A 25,993-nucleotide genomic window follows, 5' to 3' on the forward strand; every position below is an offset into this window, starting at 1 on the left:
TATCAGAGCTACAATGTTAGACTTCAGAGATGATATAGACTAAGTTCTTCTCCTAAAACAAGAAAACAGAGATACGTAGAGATGAACTAACTTGCCTAAAATGACACAACTGGCAAGTGACAAGTATGAAGTAGCTGAGATCTCTCAGTGAAATAATCAATCAAAAAACTATTTACCTACTTTTTGTTTATAACATGTATATGCTATTTTTAAGTTTGTTTTTAATAATTAAAAATGCTTATGAATTTTAAAAATAATCAAAAACTATTTAAAGAAATGTCCCTGCCCTCAAAGAAATTATAAACTATTTCAATTGTATAAAGCTACAAAGGTGTACAGACCTAGCAATGTATCAGCAAATAATTTAATAAGTATTTATTCTGAATTAATTGCCTGTGGCATACTGTATTAGACTTTAAGAACCATCACAAATAAATGGAAGGCTGAGATCCTGCCCTTATCTAATAGAAAAAGTAAAAACAATTCACAGGCAATTTTCAAACAAGAGGATGACAGCATGATATAGGATTTTATATAATTCCCAAGCGCAATTAAAGCAAGAAAAAGTTCAGTCTGGAATCATCTAAGTCAGGAAGGATACATGGAAGAAGTACATATGACCTTGTCTTAGAAGAGAATGTGATCCAAAATATTACAAGGAGAAAAGTAAGCAAATAGTTGCAGTGCGTATTCAAAAGATATGTACAACTAAAGAAAAGAAGCAACTGACAACTGAGATGCAATTAAAAAATTCCTTGGAAAACCCATCTTATCAAAACTGACACAAAACAAAATAAATTCAACAGCTCTGTACTTATTTTAAAAATTGAATTATGAAAAACCATCCAAGAAAGAAAACTGTGGTCCAGATGGTCTCAATGGGGAATTCAACAAAAAATTAGTGAAAAAATACCAATCATAAACAAAGAGAGATGAGAGAGGAACACTTTCTAGTGCCTCTAGAACATCAGTATACCCTGAAAATAAAACCTGATAAAAACTTTACAAGAAATTAACAAGAACAATACTTTCATGAATAGACACAAAACCTTTATCAAATAATAACAAATGAAATCCAAAAACATATATAAGAGCCAATACCTCATGACCTAGAGGGATTTGTCCCAGGACTGCAAGGATGATAATTTTTGAAGCCTCCTTATGCCGAGGAAGGAGGAGCTAGCCTGAAACACCCTTTGAAGGAGCTAGACTGAAACACTGAAGGAGGACCTAACGCACCTCTGCCAAAATCTCCTTACTGAGGGGTCTTAAAAACACTTTTCTCTACTGACTCAGTTCTTTTCTACTTCATAGCCCTTGTGCCCATCCTCTCCCCCAGTGCCTGGGTCCTGAAAACAGCAAAAACTTTTAGCCATGACAATAATGCCTCACTCCCCTCCATGTCTGCACTGATACATTTGACCTTTACCCAGTGCTATTCACTGGAGAAAAAATGGAGTATTTGGGGAGCCAGCAACCTTTCCTGTTTGGCCTCTTGCTTATGCTGCTGTGATAAATAAATAATTTTAACTGTCCTGACCACCTCAACACCTGGCAGCTCTCCATTCTTGCATAAACAGTTTTTAAAAATTGTATTTAAAAATCTTATATAACATCAAAAAACACTAAATACATGGGAATACATTTAATAAAAGACATGCAAGACTTTTATACTGAGAACTACAAAAACACTGATGAGAAAAAAATAAAGGATATCTGAAAATCTGAATAAATGTAGAGATATATCAACTTCAAGGATCAGAACATAACCCTTTGTGTTCCCCAAAAAACAGCCAAAAAACAAATAATCCAATTAAAAATGAGAAGACACGAACAGATATTTCTCTAAGGAAGACATACAGATGGCCAAAACACACAAAGATGTTCAACATCACTGATCATAAGGAAAATGCAATCAAAACTACAATATCACCTCACATCTGTCAGAATGGCTAAAATCAAAAACACAAGAAACAAGCACTGGCAAGGATGTAGAGAGAAAGGAACTCTCACGAACTGCTGGTGGAAATGTTAACTGTTGTAGCCACTGTGTAAGAGTATGGAGGTTCCTCAAAAACTTAAAAATAGAACTACCTTATGATCCAGTAATTGTACTACTGGGTATTTATCCAAAAAATACAAAAACACTAATTCAAAGGGATACATGCATCTTGATGTTTATTGCAGTATTATTTATAATAGCCAAATTATGGAAGTAGCCCGTGTTAATCAATAAATGAATGGATAAGGATGAGATATATATTGATAACATAATTATTAATTATAATTATATGATCTAATATAATTATGATTTATAATTTAATATATAATTATATATTATACATACAATGGAATATTATTCAGCCATAAAAAGAATGAAATCTTGCCATTTGCATCACCATGGATGGAGCTAGAGAATAAGCTAAGCAAATGAAGCCAGCCAGAAAAGACAAATATCATATGATTTCCCTCATATGTGGAATTTAAGAAACATAACAAGTGAACAAAGAAAGAGAGAGAGAAACCAAGAAACACCCTCTTAACTATAGAGAAGAAATTGATGGTTACCAGAGGGGGGGGGTGAATGGGTGAAACAGGTGATGGACATTAAAGAGTATATTTATCATGATGAGCACTGAGTAATGTATAGAATTGTTGAGTCACTATATTATACACCTGAAACTAATATAATACTGTACGTTAACTATACTGGAATTAAAATTAAAAACTTAATTTAAAAAAATAATAAAAAAAAAGACAAGGGTGCCTGGGTGGTTCAGTTGGTCGAGCGTCTGACTTTCGCCCAGGTCATGATCTCAGGGTCCTGGGATCCAGCCCCATCAAGCTCTGCAATCAGTGACAAGTCTGCTTCCCCTTCTCTCTTTCTGTCCCCCCTTCCGCTTATGTGCTTTCACTTTCTCTCAAATAAATAAAATCTTAAAAAAAAAAAAAGACAATACTGTTACGATTTTAATGCTCTCCAATTTCATCCACGTATTCAACACAAAGCTAATCATAATCCCAGTAGGCTTTCTGTTTTGGTCTTAAAAAAAATTGTAGTTAAATATACATAACATTATCATTTTAACCATTTTTAAGTGCACAGTTCTAAGGCATTGAGTAGATTTGGGGGGGGGGGGGGGCAGATGAAGAGGGAAAGAGAGAATCTTAAGCAGGCTCCATGCCCAGAGCAGAGCCCCACGCTCATCTCACATCCCTGACATCATGCCAAGCCAAAATCAAGAGTCGGACACTTAACTAAGCCACCCAGGTGCCCCGGTATTAATTACATTCACACTGCTGTGCAACCATCACCACCATCCACTCCACTTTTCATTTTCCCCATCTGAAACTGTACCCTTTGAACAGTAACATCCCAGTCACCCCGTCCCTGGAAACCAACATTCTACTTTGTCTCTATGAATCTGATTACTCTAAATACCTCATATTACATGGAATTATACACTCAGCATAAGATCTTCAAGGTTCATCCATTATTATATCATGGGTCAGAATTTCCTTACTTTTTAAGGCTGAATAATATTCCATTGTATGTGTATTTCCTATTTTATCCATTCATCCATAAATGGACACTTGGGTTCTTCCACCTTTTGGCTATTGCCTCTAATGCTGCTATGAATGTGATACACAGTATCTTAAGTCCCTGCCTTCAATTCTTTTGGATATATACCTACAACTGGAACTGCTCGATCATATGGCAATTCCGTTTTTAATTTTTTGAGGAATTGCTACACTGTTTTCCTTAGTAGAGGCACAATTTTATATTCTCATCAACAGTGCACATGGGGTCCAATTTCACCACATAGTCACCAACACTTGCTATTTTGTTTTTAAATAGCCATTCTAATAGTTTGAAGTGGTATCCTGTGGTTTTCATTTGAATATCTCTAAGGATGAGTGATGTTGAGGATCTTTACATGTGTTTGTTGACTGCTGTGTATCTTTGTTGGAAAAATGTCTATTCCAGTCCTTTGCTCGTTTTTAACCACGTTTTTTGTTTTGATGAGTTGCAGTTCTTTATGTATTCTTGATTATCAATCCCTTATCAGATATATGATTTGCAAATACTTTCTCCCATTTTGGGGGGCTGCCGTTTCACTCTGTTGACACTGGCCTTTGATGCACAAAAGTTTAACTTTTAATGAAGTCCAACTTATCTATTGTGGTTGTTGTTGCTGCCTGTGCCTTTTATGGTATTATATCCAGGTTTCTTTTTTTTTTTTTCTTTTAATGAAAATGGACAAGTGTTTCTGACACATATATGAAAATGCAAAGGAACTACAAGCACAAAAGAACTTAACTATAAGGCTTCAGTCATCAAGGCAATTGGTACTGTCATAGAAGTACATAGCTTAATGGAACATAATACAGTTTCAAAAGGACCCACATATTTTTTTTTTAAGATTTTATTTATTTGAGAGAGAGAGAGAGAACGTGAGCAGTGGGGAGGGACACAGGGAGAGAGAGAAGTAGACTCCTGCTGAGCAGGAAGCCTGATGTGGGGGCTCAATCCCAGGACCCAAAGATCATAGGTCTGACCTGACCTGAGCTGAAGGCAGACGCTTAATGACTGAACCACCCAGGTGCCCCAAAAGAACACAAATTTAAAAAGCCAACTGATTTTTAGAAGTGGTGTCAAAGCAGCTTAATGTAGAAAGGCAAGCATTCTCAACAGATGGTGCTGGAAAACTGGAAACCCACATGAGATAATAAATAAACCTTCCTTAACTCTACGTGAGACCACAGACAAAAAGTAATTTCAAATGGATCACATATCTCAATATTAAAGTTGAAGTTATAAAGCTTCTAGAAGAAAATGAAGGTGATAATCTTTGTAACCTGGACCTAGGCAAAGGATTCTTAGATAGGAAACAAAAGTATTAATCATAAAAGAAAAAGGTGCTTAATTGGACTTCAACAAAATTAGGAACTTCTGCTCTTTAAATTATACCATTAAGGAAATGAATAGGCAAGCCATGAATAAGGAAAATATGTTTGAATTAGTTCTGAAAGAAAGGCATGCAACTGGCCAGAGAGTGCATGACAATGTGCTCAACAGCCCTATATATCACATAGGTACATATCAGAGTAATGTAAATTGAAACCACAGTGGGATTCCCTACATTACCATTAAAACAGCTGACATCAAATAAAAAATAACACATCATTTATATGAAATTCTACAAGAGGCAAAACTAACATAAGGTTGAAAAAAAACAGCAAAATGAGTGCCTCTGAGAAGAATGACTAAGAAAGGACACAGCTTCTTGGAATTGATGAAATGTTCCAGATCTTATTAGAAATGGGGGTTACATGAGCGTATACTTTTCTGAAAAGTCATCAATTTATTCACTTAATATTTATGCATTTCATTGTATATAACTTATTACCATCCTCCCAACACACACACACACACACACACACACACACACACACACACACACACAAATTCATACTAGTGAACTTAGTATATTTACTTTTTGTAGTTGTTTGGGTTGGCAATTCTGAAACTACCTCCTATACATTCTAAACTCAAGCAAACAGAACTTTTGGACATGATACTTTTAAATATTTTAATAAATGGAAACAATATTTCCATGAAACTGTTTAAGCTTGTTTCATCATTTCATTATTACTTTAGAATTTACAATTTTAGGGATTGAATTGTTGTTTGTCTATGTAGTTGACACAGTCTAGATTTTAAAACACTGAAACAAAACATGTATGATCAAGTTTCTATTTAGGGACAGCCACTGTTAAATAGATTAGCTATCCAAATAACTAAGATTGTATTTCACCAAAACATCTACTTTTAAAAATGTATCACCAAGGATAATATATCTTAAAACTTTTTTTTCCTATTTATCTTTAATAAGAGAAAAACATCTTTGTTAATCAATAATCAGACTGATTTCTTTATACACTCTAGCATTATTCATATATTAAATATTGTCATTCTTATAGCTTTATGTCCTGTGTTATGCAAAAGTTAATACAATTAAACAACCAAGTTTCCAAGAATAAATTAGGCTTTCAAAAAACTAAAGATGACCTCATAAAGTAATATCTTTTTTAAAGATGCCAAAACTCAACTGTGTGCTAAACAAAATGGAAGTTTATATTTTTTCAATACAGGGACATAATCATGTTAAACACTCCAGAATGCAATAGAAATAGGTGTTCTTAATTTTACTGAATTTTCATTTTGCTTAAGTATTAGATGATGCTATTATTTACTAATCATATCAGAATTTCTTTGAAAAGCAACTGTTTCTACAATCATTTTTAAATTATATATAAAAATTTAAAAGGACAGTTAAAAATCTAAGAAGATAAAATTTCAAAGAGGTCATAATTATGTTCCTTTGCTTACATTTTCAAATAATTCCTAAGGCTTCATCAGTTTGGATTTAGAATCCCAGACTTTTCTCCCCTTTTTATGTGAATCCTATTAAAGGAGTTAAGCAGTGTATTTCTTCAGTCTATAAGTTAACAGGAAGTCCATATGTCTTCTGAGAAATTTTGATAGGTTTCTCTACTTTTTTTCTCATATTAAATCTAACATAAAAATTATTAAGATTTAATATCTTGGCAATGATTCCTTAATGCAACTTCCTGAGAAGTGTGTAAGCCACTAAACCCCATGGTTGAGGGGGAGGGGTCCAGTAACTTGGAGTGAGAACATAAAGCTATACAAGGTTAAGTGAAACAGAGACTGGCCTTCAAGATGGTTATACTTTCAAGAGACAAAAGACAAGTTAAACATGTACCATAAAGAGTAGCAGCCAAACTTGAACAAAGAGATATATCACAAAGGCTGTCAGGGTGACATAAGGTGATACATTTTACCACACATAACTGAAAAAAGTAATTAAAATTCAAGCTTTGGAAGTAGTCCTTTAGAATAAGGTAACTTTATGGTACTAACTAACCACTGATTCGGGAATACAAGACAAAACAAAGTAAACAAAAACCTAAAACCTATCCTTGAAATTGCTGGTAGAGGCAAAGAATAAAAACAGAAGTTTGTCCAGAAATGTCTTTGTAGAGGGAATGCCTGTTTTTCACATATTTGAAAGTTATTAGAAGACACAAATCATTTTAAAGCTTGTAGTTGTTTCTAGGTTTTAATTCATAATTATCCAAATAATCCAAACACCACCACTTACAATCATGACATTCCTACATCAGTATGCAAATTTTATCATTAAGAATGATTACTATGTGATAAACTGCACAAGAAACAGTAAACTAACAAGTGCATAATTAAAGTAACACATTCTATTTGTTTTAAGAAATCTACCAATTGCAATTTTAACTGCTTTTAAAAAATAACACTAGGTTTCACTTTTTTAGGTATTTTTTTAAAGATTTATTTATTTTAGAGAGAGTGCATGTGCGGTGGGGGCGGGGGGCAAGGCACAGAGGGAAAGAGAAACTCAAGTGGACTCCGTGCTGAGCATGGAGCTGGACATGACACAGGGCTCAATCCCAAGAACCATGAGATCAGGATCTAAGCAGAAACCAAGAGTCGGATGATCAACCATCGAGGCGCCCCTCATTTTTTAAAGTAATTTAAAACAATCCATTTTCAGTGATCTGATGTTCCATGAGTATAGTAACAAGTTATTCCTAATCTTACCTTTACTCTCTAGTCTGATAAAATCTCCAAGAAAACAACCCTTCAACTACAACACAGATAATCTAATAAGCCTCCATACATGTTTGAACAAAACAGGTAATTAAAAAAAAAAAAATCTGAGTAATCAAAGAGACTAACATTTGAAATAAAAATCTGATAAATATGAATTTTTGCTGGTGTTCCTAAAAGCTTATGATACAATCAAATTTAGTTAAAAGGGAAGCACTCAGAAGCCAGATATTTAAAATGTGAAAGTGCTAACAATATCGTTAAGAGGCCAAACAGACATCCTAATCTTACAACCAAAATGGTTCAATATCTATATAATTTGCCATATACTCAAATAAGGAAGAGAATATAGAAAGCATTTAATAGTATGGACTTAGCTATAAAAGTAAAATAGCTTCATAGATCATTTCATAGACTCAGTGCTTCTGAGTAATGGCCACAATGCAAAATAAAATTAAAGATACTTTCTAAGGAAACCGACAGGATTCTAGGGTTTTTAGTTTTAGGAAAACTTTTTTCTCTCTCTTAGCTCCCATTAAGTAATAAAATGTGTCATACTGAGTTTACACAGTTAAAAATTTGAAGTCTAAAAGTTTGGTCTTATTCCTAATCTGATAGCTTGATAAACACTTAGAAGACAGGCACACTGACATCTAAAAATCTATCTTTTGCAAATCAAATATGATCAGTGAGAGGGATCACTTCATATCTGTTTGCTACACTAATGTATCAACTAACTAATCTCAGATCTATACTTCCTATTTCCTTACCTAACACACAGAAAAAATTCATCCCCTAATTTTTAGTGACATAAAAGTAACTTTCCTCTTTTAAGTCTTCTAAACATCTTCATCAAATACTTACATTTAATGACCTATTTGTTCTAGGAATAAATTATAACAGTAAATTTTTTTTATTAATTCAGCAAAGAATGATCAGTCATTACTTATATGAAATAGTCATTCATTTACCAAGCATTTACTGAGTATTAATTGTTTCAGGAAATGTGAGAACAAAAACCAGTAATATATCACTACGTGGCCATAACTACCTCAAACAAAGAACATCCATCACAAAGAGATAAATACCTAGAAAGACCTCACAACTCCAAAACAGAGTTTCAATTTGGCCTTTAGCATTATGAAATACACATTTGTAACTGGAAATTTCCCACATAATTTTTAATTCAATTTTAAAAGCAGATGGCAAAATGGAGGCGCTATTTTTTAAAAATGTGTAAGATACTGTAAACCATCTTTCTTTTTAGGACCTTGACCATTGTCAGATTTCCCATGTCTAGTGGAAATAGCTGAGTCTAATCATTTTAGAGAACATGTTTCAACAAATTCAACAAAAACAGGGCATGCACATTCTCTGAAAGGCAAAAATAAGCATGTATTATTACTAAAACATATTTACCAATTGGAACCCTTATTTCGGAGCCCACATATATGTATCCTTTGTATTACTAAACAATACCACTACCTTGTTATTTTATATGGAAAATATTTATCACTCAGTAGTTACTCATTTAAGTCCCTAATGGAACAGAGTATAATTTTGATCATGTACAATAAAGGGAAAAACTGAGACACAGAAATGCTAAATTACTTGCCAAAGACCTGAAGAAAACTTAGAGGCAAACCAAAAATAACAGTTGGAACCTAGTATCACAGGTAATGGATTAACTGAACTCAATTTCCCAATGATATTAAAAAATTACACATGTAAATTCACATATACACATATACAAATAACTGAAAAAGCCAAGAACATAATTAAGAAGGAATTTTTTTTTATATAGCCTGAATTACATAGAGAAGTGTGGTTTCAAAAATCAAAGCTGCTTAACAGCAGGTTCTAGTGACTCAAGTACATTAGTTCAAAGGAAATTGAGAAAAAAAATATAGTATATTCAGCAAAATATTAAATTACCACCTAAGAAGTTTAATTTTATAAGAGAACCTAATAGACATACATAATAAGTATAATGTAACTCTGACTAAGCACTGAAATATATCTTTAGGAAAAATAAAGTCTAATTTATAATGTCTTAAAATTAAAGTTAAAAATAGCATGTGTAGATAATACTTAAGATGCAACTTAATCATAAAAGTATAGACTTCGTGGGGGGGGGGTGATTTGCAAACAATAATGGTACCAATTAGAAAATAAAAGAGATGTTAGGGTAAATGGCTGATATTAATTTATAAGATTACCTTTTTAAACACATGAAATTCTACATAAAAAAAAAAATTATTCTTTACCCAAGAGCAATAGTGCTTAAACTGAATATGTATTTTTTTTAACAGAAGAATCACATTATAACCATAAAACATTTTATGGGATTGCTTTATATGCAGCTTATTTTATCCTCAAAAACATTAAACATTACCTCTTTAAAACCTTTGCAGAAAATCTGTGATGTTATCTTCTTAACAAGGCAAAACCAAGAAGACTTTGAATATTCATTTCTAGAGTAACAAAAATATCTTTACCTTCCAGAAGACTTTCCACAAAATCCCAGACATTGGCATATTATAAAAATGCAATTAGGAATGGAAATTTTATAACAGAAATTAATTAAATGATAGGAAAGGCTAATACTATTTTAAAAATCTCATCAAGAATCGAAGAAAGATTGTACCTACTTTTTTTTTAATGATAACTAAAATATGATGTGTTGGAGATGCTCTTATTATAAAGTGGTTTTTAAAATAAAAATTTAACTTATGTCTGAGGTTCTTTCAAATATATGACCAAGCAAATAAAATAAATAAATAGAAACCTGGTAAAAATGTATAGGTCCTGCAGCAAAAATGTCATGAATCATCTTCCTATCTTGAAAAAATAAATAAGAGGATTGATATTTACATAGTTTCAAAGAATGAGAGAGAGAATAACCAGTTCTCTAAGTTTTTAATTACTGTTTCAAACTGATCATGTCCCACGATGCAACCCTCAACCCCAAGGGGATTTCCTTTAGATTGAATTTTTGTTCATTATATAAGACTGTTTAATGTTTTTTTTTTTCTTTTATTTATTTTTATTGTTTAATGTATTCCATCATGCTATGCGTATGGTTGGGATTTCTTTTTTTTTTTTTTTTAACATAAAAAACATTGTATTGTGGTCAGAATTACTCATCTGTATCTTCTGATACAGGAACTACTCTATCCTAAATTTAAATGAGTTTCATCTCCAGGAGAGCTCTAATGACATTCTGTATGTACTACTTCAGAGATCACTGACCAAACATGATAGACCTTCTTAACTTTATGGAAGCACTTTGTATTTCTTCACTGGAATTTTTATTTTCTTCATTCTTTAATGATAATATAAAAAACTCATAAAATTTTAAAACTGCATGCCTTTATTTGAGAAATTAAAACAAAGAGAAATTAGATTTTTAATGACAAATCAATGACACCATTTTGGAAGCAAATATTTAAAATGATTTAACAGTACTAATATATGTTTTAACAATTCATTCTTTTTGAAACATTTAATTTCTGTGCCCTCAGGTAATTTCACAGGGCTTTATCAAAAGACAATTTTTGAAAGAAATCAGAAATGGTTTCCTTAACATACTAAAAGACTCTTTGTGTCACTGTCGTTTGAAAGAATGATACTACTTTTAAATTACATCTCCTTTTGCTCACCCACTTCACCCACTCCTCCATATCACCCAGGGCTTTGAGTAATTTCTTCATCTCAGCAAAAGAGGCAAAGGCTAAAAATAGCAGTCTCTGGACCCTCAGGAAGAGTCACTGTGCAACATCAGCTGAGATTCCTGATTAGCATTATGTCTGATAAAAAAAAAAAAAAAGTACCAAAGCAAAACAAAGAAACAAAGAAGAAAACAAAACAAAACAAAAAATCTTTCTAGGCCATCTTTTCACCTTTCTTTATTTCATGAGAGAAGCATTTAACACATTCGTTTTGATAAATGGTAAGGAAGTACTAATGAAACTCTTGTCATTAAAAAAGAATCTGTCTTATCATTACTACTAATAAACTTCAACTTTTATATATGTAACAACCTAGTAATTTTATTGTTTTATAAAATAAAATAATCTCTGTACAAAGTGTTTAGAGCAAATTATTTTTGTGGCCTCTATATACAGAGCATTACCACTGCTCTTGTCAAAAAATTGTTTTTTGTGTTCAAAATCCAGATTATCACTCTTAATTACACCTAAAGCCAGAGAATAACCATATGTGGCAGGTTAATAAGTGGATGAAATCTGTTTCTGAACTACTATTTCCACTAAATAAGATTTTAAGGAAGGTCCTATCCTGTGATTTTTCCCCCATTATATCTGTGATGAGAAAATGATGAAGATGGAATCTTAATCCCCTAAAGACAAAGTCTCAGCATCCAAATTACCTGACAAGATTTTCATTGTCTCCAGTTCCCTTGCAAGTTGCACATTCAGTTCGCAAATCTTCAGCCTTAGGCTTCTTTTGTAACACAGACTGCCTTTGCCTTCTCTCTCTAGGAATTCTTTCCTGCCATACAAAAAAACAAAACAAAACATAAAACAAAATCAGGATATGAGGAAAAAAGAAAAAAATTAAGCAAGAAAGTTTCTCAAAGTTTAGACTGTAAAAAATGCTTAACTTATTCCAACCTCATGTTTTTCTTCCTCAGGAATGAAGCTTCGCTTTCGTCCTCTGGTTCTCTGAGAAAAAAAAAAAAAATTCCACAAAAATATCTAATGTTTAATTAATAATAAAAACAAATATTCTCTGTTAAATGTTAATGCTTAAGTTAAGCACTTAGAAAATTAGTTTTTCTAATTAATACTGTATTGCTCTAGTGCACTATGTTACAATATGTCATAAGAGATAAAAACATGACAAATTAAATACACTTTACAAGCGCTTTACTTTTAAATTGCACAACTATCTGATTGGAAAAGTAAGTTCTTCAAAATCAATTGGAATACTTCTCAACACTTCATACATGTCACACAATTATGATTTACCCAGAGCATTTAAAATTTTGTAACTTCCATGACCTCTACAGCCAAAATGCTAAACCTGGACTCATACACGTGTGTGTAGAGTACATACATGTTTGTATAACATAACCAATCAGCTTTCAACTGCCATTAAAAAGGGGGAGTAAAAGATCTCAGATGTCCCTAAATCCTAGAGGAAATAAAACTAACTAAAATTCGGGTTCCACACTAGGCATGGAACCCACTTTAAAACAAAAACAAAAAACACCTAACTAAAACATGGTGTAAATGACTTATTTTAAACTTGTATCGTTGAAATGTTACATCCTATATACTTCATAACACATTTACCGTTAGAAAGATGACATCTAAATACTAAAAGTAATAAAAATATGGTAATATTTGCATCCAATATGTTCAAAATCTCCACCCACATTGCCCAGCCTCTGTAGATTTATAATCCCCATGTGCAGACCATAGTTCTTCAGAGAGAATGAAAGAGAAAGGAGGCACCGTTCCCACAGTTCTTTTGCCTGACTGCTAAGATCAAGGAACATTCCCAAATTAGAATAGGTACCAAATAATCCTATACAGAACTGATGTCTAGTACAAGTACACTGATGTTTTCCTAAATGACTGTCATTTCAATTCTTCATAATATCAACACTCTTATTATTTAATACCATGGCTAATTGCATACTGTTTCATCTGCCCAAAGATAACCAAAAGCTGACTAAATTAGTTATTCAAAAGAAGTAGTTTTATAAACTATGTGTTCATTTACATTTGTATTGCTAATCAGTATGTCCTACTTACATTATAGAATAAGTTAGAAAAAGTAAGACTATATCCAGGAAAAGGCTTTAAAGTGCAGGCCCTACATATGTCTATTCTTACTTCTAAAAAACAGCACTAAGTCTTCCTCCTCAAAATACCAGTCATAGCTCATAAACACTGGCATGCCCTGGGAGCTTGTCAGAAACATCAAAGCTCATGCTCACTTCACCATACTGAATTAGAGTCTGCCTTTTAACAAGATCTGCAAGGAAATTATACACACATTAAAGTCTGAGAACATCAGTGTAAAAGAGCCCTTAATACTGACAACACTTATCCAAGTTCTACCCAAAACCTTGAGGCTAAGCTCTTTACATATTCATCTTTCCTTTCTTGACATTCCTGTCCTTTATGCTTCAACTTCTGTCCTCCAACACAATTTATCATAAAACTCGTAAGAACCATATCATATTCATATTTCTAGAACCAATTAAACTTAATACAATATGTATTACATAAAAGCTCAATAAATTTGTTTTAATAAAATAAATAAGTGGTTAGATTTAAACTCATAAATAATTATACTAGATAATGCAAATGATGAAACAGTTGACAAAGTGGATAAATTATTGTTCCCTTCTCCAGTAATCTATTTTTCAATTTGCATAATTTATGCATAAGGGCATTTCAATCAGGTGATCCAAATAACCGATATCAAAGGGAAAATATTTGGGGCACCGGCTGGCTCAGGTGGAAGAGGATGTGACTCTTGATCTTGGGGTCATTCATTTGAGCCCCATGCTGGGCAGAGGTTACTTAAATAAATAAAATTTTATTTAAAAAAAAAAAGGGAAAATATTGAAATGACTTATTTCAGTTCTCTAAACATCTAAGAATGCTCAAAAGGCCTCACATATTTCCACATTTCTCTTCATTCAACCCATCTTTAGGTAATACAGTAGCAATTCAGTTTACTACTTTATTTAGAAGTAAACTAGCAGTAGTTGGGTTGTTTTTTTTTCATAAAAGTCAACTACTACTAGTTTTTTAAATTATCTAACCACTGAATTAATTTTTGAAGTACATATTAATTTTTGAACTACTTTATCTAGTAGCAAACTACTAATTTTTGAATCATCTAATCATTGAATTAATTTTTAAAACAGATGTGAATGCACTAAATTCATGTTTTCAATTCTTTTGAAGATCTACAAGATCTTCAAGAGGGAGGGAGGGGGAGAGGGAGACAGAAAGAAGAGAGGAGGGACAGAGGTAAAGGGAGAGAGAGAATCTTAATCTTAAACACGTTCCATGCCCAGCAAGGAGCCTGACCTGAGGCTCAATCTCACAACCTGGAGGTCATGACCTGAGCTGAAATCAAGAGTCAGACGCTTAACTGACTGAGCCACTCAGGTGTCCCAATAATTTACCATTTCTTATTAATACTTTAAATCTTTAAACCTCTGGTATTATTCCATCAACTGGAAGTTTTTAATGCCCATACTGTAATGAGTATCATAAGGCATAATGTCAATAAGTGATACTATCACACATTGACATAGCTAAATTTCTGTATAAATTTCTTCGAAGTATATGTCTTATTAAAGTGCTATTTTTAAAGTGAATGTATTTATAATTATTTAAAACATTTTAAATTAAGTACACTTATTATCAAATGATAACCAATGATGTATTCCTGTGGTGATTTTAAGTAACTAAACATAAACAACTTCCAGCCAGAAAAACAAAGGTGTTACAAGCAATATGAAATTAGAGCATCTTTGAATTCTGAAAAAGCGGTCCAAGGAAGTGATCTGGTTATCACACAGCTGGTAACTGACAGAAGTAAACTGCAAACCCAAGTATCTCAACTCTGAATTCAGTGATTTTTCTTGCCTGCCAAATCCAAGGTTAATAGTGTAATCCAAGTAGAGATGAGTAAAATTATTACAAAAAAACAAATCTCTCATTCTGACTTGAATACTTAAACTATAACACTGTGATGCCTATAGGAAGAATTCTATTTTGAAACAAGTAGAGACTTTTACCCAATGAAGAGGACCTCAATACCTTAAATTGACACTATATTCTACCCAATTTGGTACTCTATACAGTACAATGACTAACATGATCCATTACCAAAGTAAAACATAGCAAGGTTCTTCTTCAGCATTTATCACATTAGTAATATTTCCAAAAAAAAAACAAAAACAAAAAAAAGGATTTAATCTAAACACAACTTTTCATAATACCAACTCCTCCAACAACCAGGAAAATATATGCTTTAGAACTTAACACAGATGTATTACCTCAAAGTTCCAAATGACTGAGGGTCCAAATGCAAATTGTGCTTTCTTTTGTAATTATTAAGGTATTAAGAGTAAATGAAAGTTTGAAACTCACTCCAAAACTTGATGTATTTCCATTTTTTTTCTGTGTTGTTATTTTGTAAGAATTTTATTTGCCTAAGAAACAAGTACAATCTGAGCTGCATAGATCACCTGGCTCTTTATCTGCCTATGGTACATTTTCTTGAAAACAGGTGGTGATAAAATATCCACAAAGAGAGTAGCATGGTATTACAGACAATGCATATATAAGTTAAAAAGGAGTAAAGTACTTTTAGCTACCAAGCATCATTTTAATAGCTTATTCATCTGAAACAAATAATTAAATGTTTCAATAACTTCACTCATTTGGACTAGAAAACCTATAACAAGTTTTAATTAATTCTTTAGTGCTGGGGTTATTTTAATTTTCAATGAAGTTAGGTGCATGATGACTTTCCCAAGGTTAGAATGATTCATTTGACAAATGAACTAAACTTAAAACTAAAAGTGCCTCAACATCTTCAATCTCACTAAGATGGGTTTCACATATTCATTGCGTACTGTTTTCTCTAAATTTAAAATGGATCTTTTTATGACAGTTAATAAATAAGCTCTACGTAGTTAGAAAAAAAACATAAGAAATGCTTCCCTGTGTAATTTCTATAAAAAAGAGAAAATGCTTCTTCATGAACAAAACTCCAAATTCAATGGTAATAAGGACAATTAGGTCAAACCTTGAAAACCTCTGTCAAGCTAAAATTCAGATTTATGCTGAGGAATAAATGCCAACAGCTGTGTGGCAGTTTTACAAAAATCCTTCAACATAATTTATTTTTAATTTTTCTACATAAATTTATATAAAATTCCTAAAAAAAACTAAATGTTTTCCAATTATAAAACAATATACTGAACAGTCATATATCAAAGCTCATAAAATATTTAAAATAAAACGTTATACATATAAAGAAGGTGTGAATAAAGCACTATCTGTTTCTATTGGCTACTGGCATATAACAGATGGAATGGTGATCACCATAAGTGAGTGTTTTCCTTTCTTGTCAAATGGCTGTACAGTTTAGTTTTTATCTAATTTAATTTATATTAATAGAGTTAGGAAAGTATGTTGAAGAATAAAATTATGACCAATTTTTCTTAACACTATAAATTAAAATAACCACAAGCCTAAAACTAGAAAACAAATTACACATTTTACATATTAATAAATAAATGATTCCATAAAACCCTTCTCACGAATAATGGTATATTCAAAATAAGTAAAATCCTGATGCTCTGCCTATTCTTTGTTCTCCTTATTCCACACTCCAGGAAGTAAATAAAAATGATAGATTTCCAAGGGGCAAAAAGCACAACAGGAGCCTTTAGGCTCTAAACAGGATTATTTGAGCTAAGGATATTCATAGTAGTTCTCTTCCAAGTGTACCAAAGTGAGTTAAATATAGTCCAGTTCACCACAAAAATTTTTGCCAGGGTTTCTTCTAAGGATCTATAACAAACAGAGGTTACATAATCTGTTTAGTACCGCAGAGGTCACCTTGAGTCTAATAAGAGACTCTATAACTCTTTTACATAAAGCTTCCATATATAACCCTTTCTTCCAAGAACTGCAATAATTTAATTTAAAAAGTACAAAGATAACAAGTTAAGAAACAATGCACAATAACCTATAGTCATTTCAATAGAGCTGAGTCCAAACATTTCTGTTTCCACTAAACTAGCATCAAAAATTATACACACACACAGACACACACACAGAACATATTCGAGTTTCTTGAAGTCTTGGGACTCTAACTTTGTTAAATAGGCTTCTATTTTACCTGTATAAAATTAGTTTAAAAACAAATGTAATGAAAGTAAACTCTGAGATATTTGATTATCTCTCAAATTAAGAATGCCACTTGGAACAGGCTATAGACAATACTCTAAGTTAGATGGAAAACAGTTTAACCGTGTGTTTAAGACTTTTTCAAAATAATGATCTATAACAACAGGTGCATCCTGAAAGACAATATGGTTTTAGTCAAAGCTGCTAAAAGCTATTTTGACTTTTTATTGCATTTATTTTCCCAAAAAAGGAGATCTAGAAAACAAAATAAAACAGTAAGAGATGGGAAAAATGATGTACAACTTCAAAGAGAGTAGAAGATGATGCATGTGTGTAAAAGACTTTGAGAAGATAGGTCTCAATAAGTCCTTTGGCACTTGTATAGAAGATGAAAAGTCACTAGATAACATAAAGTGTAAAGAAAACAAAAAGAAAATCTGAAAGCTTTCAAGTTACATTAAAGTTATTAGAAAATATGTAAAAAAGTACAAACATCAATTTTAAAATAACTTCAAAAGGGACACAGGTAAGCTAATTTATATTTTCTTCAAAAGTAATTACCTTGCATAAAAGCAAGTGAAAAGTTTCCACAGAAAAAATAATGCAGAGAAAATGTCTAAATAACAGACACTTACACAAAATTATCCCAGGCTGCCTTTGAGTAATTCTATAGTTTCGCCAATGAATTATGATTAATATATAAGGAGAAAAAGACCAATTCCCTTCCTAACAGTAAGAAGCTAGAAAAAAGACTCTTCCAAAGTACACTAGCTTCAGATGTACAGCCACAGTGAAAGATAGAAAGAACTGTGGAATACTAAATACTTTCTGTGAACCAAACCCTGTAGAAGACAACAGACATATAGTAGTAAACTGGACAGTTCCTATTCACATGGGAGTTAATGTCCATGAGCCTACAGATACCAATTAATTACATGAATAATTATTTATAAATATGGTAAGTGCAACCAAGGTGAAACATAAAAATAAAATAGTACTCAGATCTTTAAAAATCTCAACTATAGTCAAAATTGTTCTTAAATTTAGGGGTCATTTTTAGTACCATTAATAAGGATGTAAAACTCAACATTCATCCTAAAGACGGGTACAGAGAAAATGCCTAATAACCACAAAAAATTCTCAAAAAACACATTTAACTGGTAACTCTCAGGCAGGAATGGAAAAAAAAAGAATTCGGAATGGCAAGAGAATGAAAGAATCAAGGATGGTAGCAAAAGCATTACTAAAATGACTAAATATAAGATCCAAGTAAGATACTGGAATTTTAAGTGAAGGCAAGATGTATGTGCGTAACTATGCCACTTGATAATTGTGACAATAAAATGGCTATTACACTAGGAATGTAAAGAAGGATCCATAAGATACTGAGGTCAAAGGAACTGGGATTTAATCATGTTTATTTCACATACATCTTAAAATTAAGTATTAGTTCATATAATCCCTTCTCTTTACCCAATTCGGAAAATTCTTCATAAAATATCCCTGATAGTCATATAGCTTCAACTATTCCAAAGAATGAGGCAGCCATGTACCACAGTAAGGCAATTCTAATTGTTGGTCCGTTTTACTGTCTGAACTTAACCTAGCATTCACGTAATGAAAGTTTAAATATTTGAAGTAAATAGCCAGGTCTCTATTACGTAAAAGGTCTCTGTTCATTTACTAAACTAACAACATACAAAAAAAATAATTCCAATTGTGATAAGGGTAGCAAAAGAAAATAGTGCCACGGCAATAATCATTTTTCTTTTTTAAGATTTTATTTATTTATTTGTGGGCGGCGGGGGGAGAAGCAGACTCTCCGCTGAGCAGGAAGTCTTAAGTGGGGCTCGATCTCAGGACCCTGGGATCATAACCTGAGCCAAAGGCAGATGCTTAACTGACTGAGCCACCCAAGTGCCTGGCAATAATCTTCCAATTATTTCCCAGAGTATCTGTTCGGAATTTCATCACGTTATCACATTAGGTTTTGCTTGCTTAGCTCATACAAACTAAAATTAGGGATGAGGGAAATAATAATAGAGGATTACTTAAAGCTTTACAACAGATGTGTAATCTCAGTCATTTTTCATTTGTGTAAGAGTCCAACTAGAAACATCATTTTAGCACTGTTACATGGCACAGATGAAAGAGAGGGAAAGGGGGTGTACCATATTTTTCTTTTTAAAATATAATCAGTGTCATTAGCCAGCAAAGAAATACAAATCAACCATAATGAGATACCAGTTTATGCCCTCTAGAATTACTATATCAGAAGGACAGACAATAATAAATGTTAGTGAGTATGTAGAAAAACTTGGGTCCTCATACACTGCTGGTGAGAATAGAAAATTATATGGCCAGTTTAAATAACAGTCTGGCAGTTTCTCAAATGCTAAAATTAGAGTTACCATAAGACCCAGCAATTCCACTCCTAGGAATACAACCAAAATAAGTGAAAAACTCACGTTCACACAAAAGCTTGCACATGAATATTCATAGCAGCATGATTTGTAACAGCCAAAAGGTGAAAAACAAAAACGAACACACAAATGTCCATCAAGTGACAGATGAATGGATGAATTTAAAAATTTGGTATAGCCATAAAATGGAGTACTATACAAAAATCAAAAGAAATGAAGTACTGACACATGCCATAACATGAATAAATCCTGAAAATACTATGCTAGGTGAAAAAAATCCAGTCATAAAACACCACATATTATATTATTCCATTTTTTAAAAAGGGTTTATTTATTTGAGAGAGAAAGAAAGAGCACATGTGCACAGAGCGAGAGGGAGAAGCAGACTCCCTACTGAGCAGAGAGCCCAATGTGGGGCTTGATCCCAGGACTCTGAGATCATGACCTGAGCCGAACGCAGATGCATAACTGACTGAGCCACCCGGGCACTCCTACATTACTCTATTTATATGGAATGTCCAAAATAGGCAAACATACAGTGACGAAAAATAAATTAATAGTTGCCAAGGCCTGGGGTTGGGAGAGTAGAGAATGGAGTCGCTGCTAATGGGTATAGGGATTCTGGTGGGAATTCAGGGTGGGGGGGGGCCACAATAATAAAAATATTCTAAAATTAACTGTGGTAATGCCTGTACAACTCTATGAATTTACTAAAAACCACTAAATTATAAAACTTTAAATGAGTGAATTGCATGGTATGTGAATTATACCTCAATAAAGTTGTTATAAAAAAAAATCATCAGCCATAAGTTGATCAAGTTAATTTTAATTGTAGCAAACTTTTTTTTTTTAAGATTTTATTTATTTATTTGACAGAGATAGAGACAGCCAGGGAGAGAGGGAACACAAGTGGGGGAGTGGGAGAGGAAGAAGCAGGCTTCCAGCAGAAGAGCCTGAGTGGGGCTCGATCCCAGAACTCCAGGATCACGCCCTGAGCCGAAGGCAGACGCTTAACGACTGAGCCACCCAGGCGTCCCTATAGCAAACTTTAAAGAATAATGAACCAATTTACCAATACCGCATTAATGATTAATTTTTATATTTAACTTACACCTAAATAAAACTAAAATGCCTTGGGGCGCCTGGGTGGCACAGCGGTTAAGCGTCTGCCTTCAGCTCAGGGCATGATCCGGCGTTATGGGATCGAGCCCCACATCAGGCTCCTCCGCTATGAGCCTGCTTCTTCCTCTCCCACTCCCCCTGCTTGTGTTCTCTCTCTCGCTGGCTGTTTCTATCTCTGTCGAATAAATAAATAAATAAATAAATAAATAAATAAATAAATAAATCTTAAAAAAAAAAAAACTAAAATGCCTTTCAAAATTATTTCAACATCCATCAGTGCTGAAAAAACAAATTAAGCACTATAAAATTCACCTACTGACTGTACATCATTTAATGATATATAAAACATTTAAGTGAGTATGAATAAACTACTGTACTACTGGAACTTTTCAAAAATATGAAGGAATGTGTCATTCGTTTCCAACATGCATGGCTTCAAGTAAAAACACAGTTTTATAAATAATTGTCCCATTTTAATTTTAAATGTGAAAAGAAATGTACAAGTTACTCTATATTAGTTCCTATTACTGCTGTAACAAATTATCATAAACTCAGTGGCTTAAAACAAAACAAATGCACTACCTTACAGTTCTGACATGGGTGTCCCTAGGTTAAAATTAAGGTGCTCGCAGGGCTGCAATTCTTTCAGGGCGGGAGCTCTAAGGGAAGAATCAGTTTACTTGACTTTACTATCTTCTAGAGGGCGTCAATATTCCTTCTCATGGCCTCCTTCTTTCATCTTCCGGTGCAGCAATGCTGCAACTTTCTGACCCAGTGTCTATAGCCACATCTCCCTCTTACTTACAGCCAGGAAAGGTCCTCTTCTTTTAAGTACTTATGTGATTAGACTGGACCCACATGGACAACTCTGGTTAACCTTCCATCTCAAGGTCCATAACTTTAGTCATACCTGCAAAGTTCCTTTTGCTATGTAAGAGAACATATTTACAGGTTCTGAGGATTATGACATGGACATCTTTGGAGGGCCATTATTCCACTTACCACACTGTGGAAATCACTATATAGGTAGGAAATAAAATGCTACTTTGGGTCAAAATTCAGTAACATAAAGGTATAAGGGATTTCACTCCTTCCCTATACTGTCAAGAGATTACTCCTCTCCCACCAGACACAGGAGGCCTATCCTCTGGAGAAAAAAACCAGACAGACTCTAGAGGATAGATTATCAGGCACAGAGAAGGGAGCAGTAATGTAGCAAAGAGAAATTATACAGTTTACATGGAATTCTGCTTTCTGAACTGTGAGGTTTTTAGCTCCCTTCTCCTCACCTGTTCAGAGGTCTGACAGTCAACATTATACCTACCAGTTAGGACATAAGAGGATACTTCTACTGAATTGATGTGGAAAAAACTACAGATACTGACATTTAAGATGCTCTCAAAAAAAAAAAAAAAAAAAAAAAAAAGCCCCAATCATAAAATCACCCCTATAGGGAAAACAGCATCACATAAACTTAATTACTATTAAATAAATATATGAGTGGACATCTAAGATCGCCAGTCATCTGAAAGCTTTGATATGAAAGAGACAAACATGAACAGAATTAGGTAATCCACAGGAAACAAAGACAATGAAGGATATTAAAAGAAACTGAGAAGTAATTACAATGAATATTCCTAAAGAGGTAAAAGAAGTTTTTGTCATCATGAAATAAGAGCATCTGTTATTAAAAGAAAAAGGAACAATGAAAGTACACATGCATCCCCAAATCAGAAATTCAGTAAAAGAGTTGGAATATAAAGGTGAGAAAATCTCCCAGAAGTTAAGAAAGAAAGAAAGAAAGAAAGAAAGAAAGAAAGAAAGAAAGAAAGGAAGGAAGGAAGGAAGGAAGGAAGGAAGGAAGGAAGGAAGGAAAGAAACAGGATTGATTCCAAGATGGCAGAGGAGCAGGAGACCTAAAGTTCGTCTGGTCCCAGGAATTCAGCTAGAGAGCTACCAAACCATTCTGAATATCTATGAATGCAACTGGAGAACAAAGAAAAGAGTAGCAGAAACTCTATGAACAGAAAAGCAACTGCTTTCTGCAAGGAGGAGAAAAGATGGCGGTGGAGGAGGAGATCCTTTTTTAGCTGGTCCCGAGTCGAGCTGGATATCTACCAGACCATCCTGAAAACCCACAGAATCAGCCTGAGACGCAGGAAGATACATCTGGATCTCTACAAAGAACATCTCCAGCGCTGAATACTGAGGTACGAAGTGGGGAGATGTGAATCCCGTACAGATATTGGAAGATAAACAGAAGGGGGAGGGAGCTGATGCGCACGGGCGCTGGGCAGCAGTAGCCACTTGCACTGGGGAGCGGGCCAGACTCATGGACCGGCACCCGCGAGGGAGAAGACTGACACCGTGAGCCTGGGAACGCGCAAGCGTCCAAACTGAAAACCGGAGCTTTGGAATGCATACTCGAACTAGACTGAAACCGAGAGCTCGGGAGCACACGCACTTGACCAGACTGAAAACAGGAACTGGGAGCGCTCACTGGAACCAGACTGATACCGGGAGCTCAGGAGTGCATGCCCAACCAGACTGAAAACCGGTGCTCCGGAGCGCCCGCGAACCACACTGAAACAGGCATCTCGAGAGCGTGCGCGGAAACCGGGGGAGCTGGCGGTGTTAGAAGCACAAAGGACAGAGACTTGCTGACCTTGTAAGTGAGGGCTGGGAGAGCGGCTGTGGGGTGCACAACCCGGGCTGCTGCAGGGTTTTAGCAGCACCAACAGAAACAGTTAAAGTGGCCAAGAGAGCTCAGTGGAGAGTGGACTGCGATCTCTCTGTTCTGAGACAGAGGCTAGGCTATGGCCACTGCTGCTCTGACTCTCAGACGAGTCACAGCAAACCGCCAGGGAAAGCCACCAGAGAACAAAAGCTCGGAAATACCAGCTCACATTGTGCCCATCCCCATCCCCCCTTGCAGGGGACAGGGCGACTCTACCCAAACAGGGTTGCCTGAGTATCAGAATGGCAGGCCCCTCCCCCAGAAGGCAGGCTGAAAAATCAAGAAGCCCACATCCCTAAGGTCCCTATAAAACAAGTGCACACTGCCTGGGTCCTGGTCAATAATTTGGGCTCTGGGCATCCCCGCAACCTCTCCTCATCAGAATGACGAGGAGGAGAAATCCCCCCAGGAAAGAAAAGATAACGAGTCTGTGGCCTCTGCCACAGAACTGATGGATACAGATGTAACCAAAATGTCAGAAATGGAGTTCAGAGTAACAATGGTCAAGATGATGTGTAGACTTGATAAAAATATTAACAAAAATATTAACGAGAATATAGAATCTCTAAGGGCGGAAATGAGAGTGAATGTGGCAGAAATTAAAAATGCTATGAATCAAATGCAGTCTAAACTAGACATTCTGATAGCCAGGGTAAATGAGGCAGAACAAATTAGTGAATTGGAGGATGGGATGATAGAAGAGAAAGTTAAAACAGAAACTTGGCTCAAAAAAATCCAATCTCAAGAATGTAGGTTATGGGAGATTACTGACTCAATGAAATGTTCCGATGTCAGAATCATTGGCATCCCTGAGGGGTGGAGAAAGAGAGACGTCTAGAAGAGATATTTGAAGAAATTGTAGCTGAGAACTTCCCTAATCTGGCAAAGGAAAGAAGCATTCGTGTCCAAGAAGCAGAGAGGACCCCTCCCAAGGTCAATGAGAACAGACCTACACCATGTCACGTCATAGTGCAATTTGCAAATATCAGATACAAGGATACAGTATTAAAAGCGGCCAGGGGGAAGAAAATCCTTACATACAGAGGGGAAAATATCAGAAAAACGTCAGACCTGTCTACAGAGAGAAGGGCTGGCATGATATTTTCAAAGCTCTATCTGAGAAGAACATGCAGCCAAGGATCCTTTATCCAGCAAGGCTGTCATTCAGAACTGATGGAGAGATAAGGACCTTCCAGGATCGGCAGAAACTGAAGGAATTCGTAACCACCAAACCAGCCCTACATGAGATATTAAGGGGGGGTTCTATAAAAGTAAAAAGGCCCCAAGAGTGATACAGAACAGAAATTTACAATCTATAGAAACAAAGACTTCACAGGCAACATGACATCATTAAAATCTAGATTCTCAATAATCACTCTCAATGTGTGAATGGCCTAAATGCTGCTCCCATAAACGCCACATGCTGCAGCAGACTGGATAAAAAGACATGACTCATCCATTTGCTGTCTACAAGAGACTCATTCTGAACTCTAAAGATGCATTCAGACTGAGAGTAAGGGGATGGAGTACCATCTTTCACGCAAATGGACCTCAAAAGAAAGCTAGGGTAGCAATTCTTATATCAGACAGATTAGATTTTAAACTGAAGACTGTTGTTAGAGATACAGAAGGACACTATATTATTCTTAAAGGATGTATCCAACAAGTGGATATGATAATTATAAATATATATGCCCCCAATAGGGGAGCAGCTAGATACAGAAGCCAACTCTTAACCAGAATAAAAACACATATAGATAATAATATGTTAAGACTAGGGGACCTCAACACTCCTCTCTCAGCATTAGACAGATCACCTAAGCAGAAAATCAACAAAGAAACAAGAGCTTTGAATGACATACTGCACCAGATGGACCTCATAGATATATATATAGAACACTATACCCCAGAACAACAGAATACTCATTCTTTTCGAATGCACATGGAACTTTCTCCAGAATAGACCATATACTGGGTCACAAAACAGATCTCAACTGACACCAAAAGACAGATTATTCCTGCATATTCTCAGACCACAATGCTTTGAAACTGGAACTCAATCACAAGGAAAAATTTGGAAGAAACTCAAACACTTGGAAACTAAGAACCATCCTGCTCAAGA

General features: G+C 34.4%; 1 protein-coding gene across 11 annotated transcripts in view; it reads right to left on the reverse strand.

The window, feature by feature from the left end:
• The window catches only part of PHF14 (PHD finger protein 14), a 228,355-nt gene that overhangs the window by 108,919 nt on the left and 93,443 nt on the right, over positions 1-25,993 (reverse strand). For 9 of the 11 annotated variants that reach the window (XM_008686328.2, XM_008686327.2, XM_008686324.2 and 6 more), the window contains 2 exons: positions 12,307-12,357; positions 12,063-12,184 (listed from right to left, as the gene is read on the reverse strand). In XM_008686328.2, coding sequence (XP_008684550.1) covers positions 12,063-12,184; positions 12,307-12,357 — 173 coding nt within the window. Of the gene's footprint in view, positions 1-10,067; positions 10,147-10,476; positions 11,482-12,062; positions 12,185-12,306; positions 12,358-25,993 lie in introns of those variants that run through there. The other 2 variants (XM_008686333.2, XM_008686334.2) reach the window with 2 other exon arrangements.

This window comes from Ursus maritimus, unplaced genomic scaffold, assembly GCF_017311325.1.
Source record: "Ursus maritimus isolate PB19 unplaced genomic scaffold, ASM1731132v1 scaffold_3, whole genome shotgun sequence".
Lineage (NCBI taxonomy): Eukaryota > Metazoa > Chordata > Mammalia > Carnivora > Ursidae > Ursus > Ursus maritimus.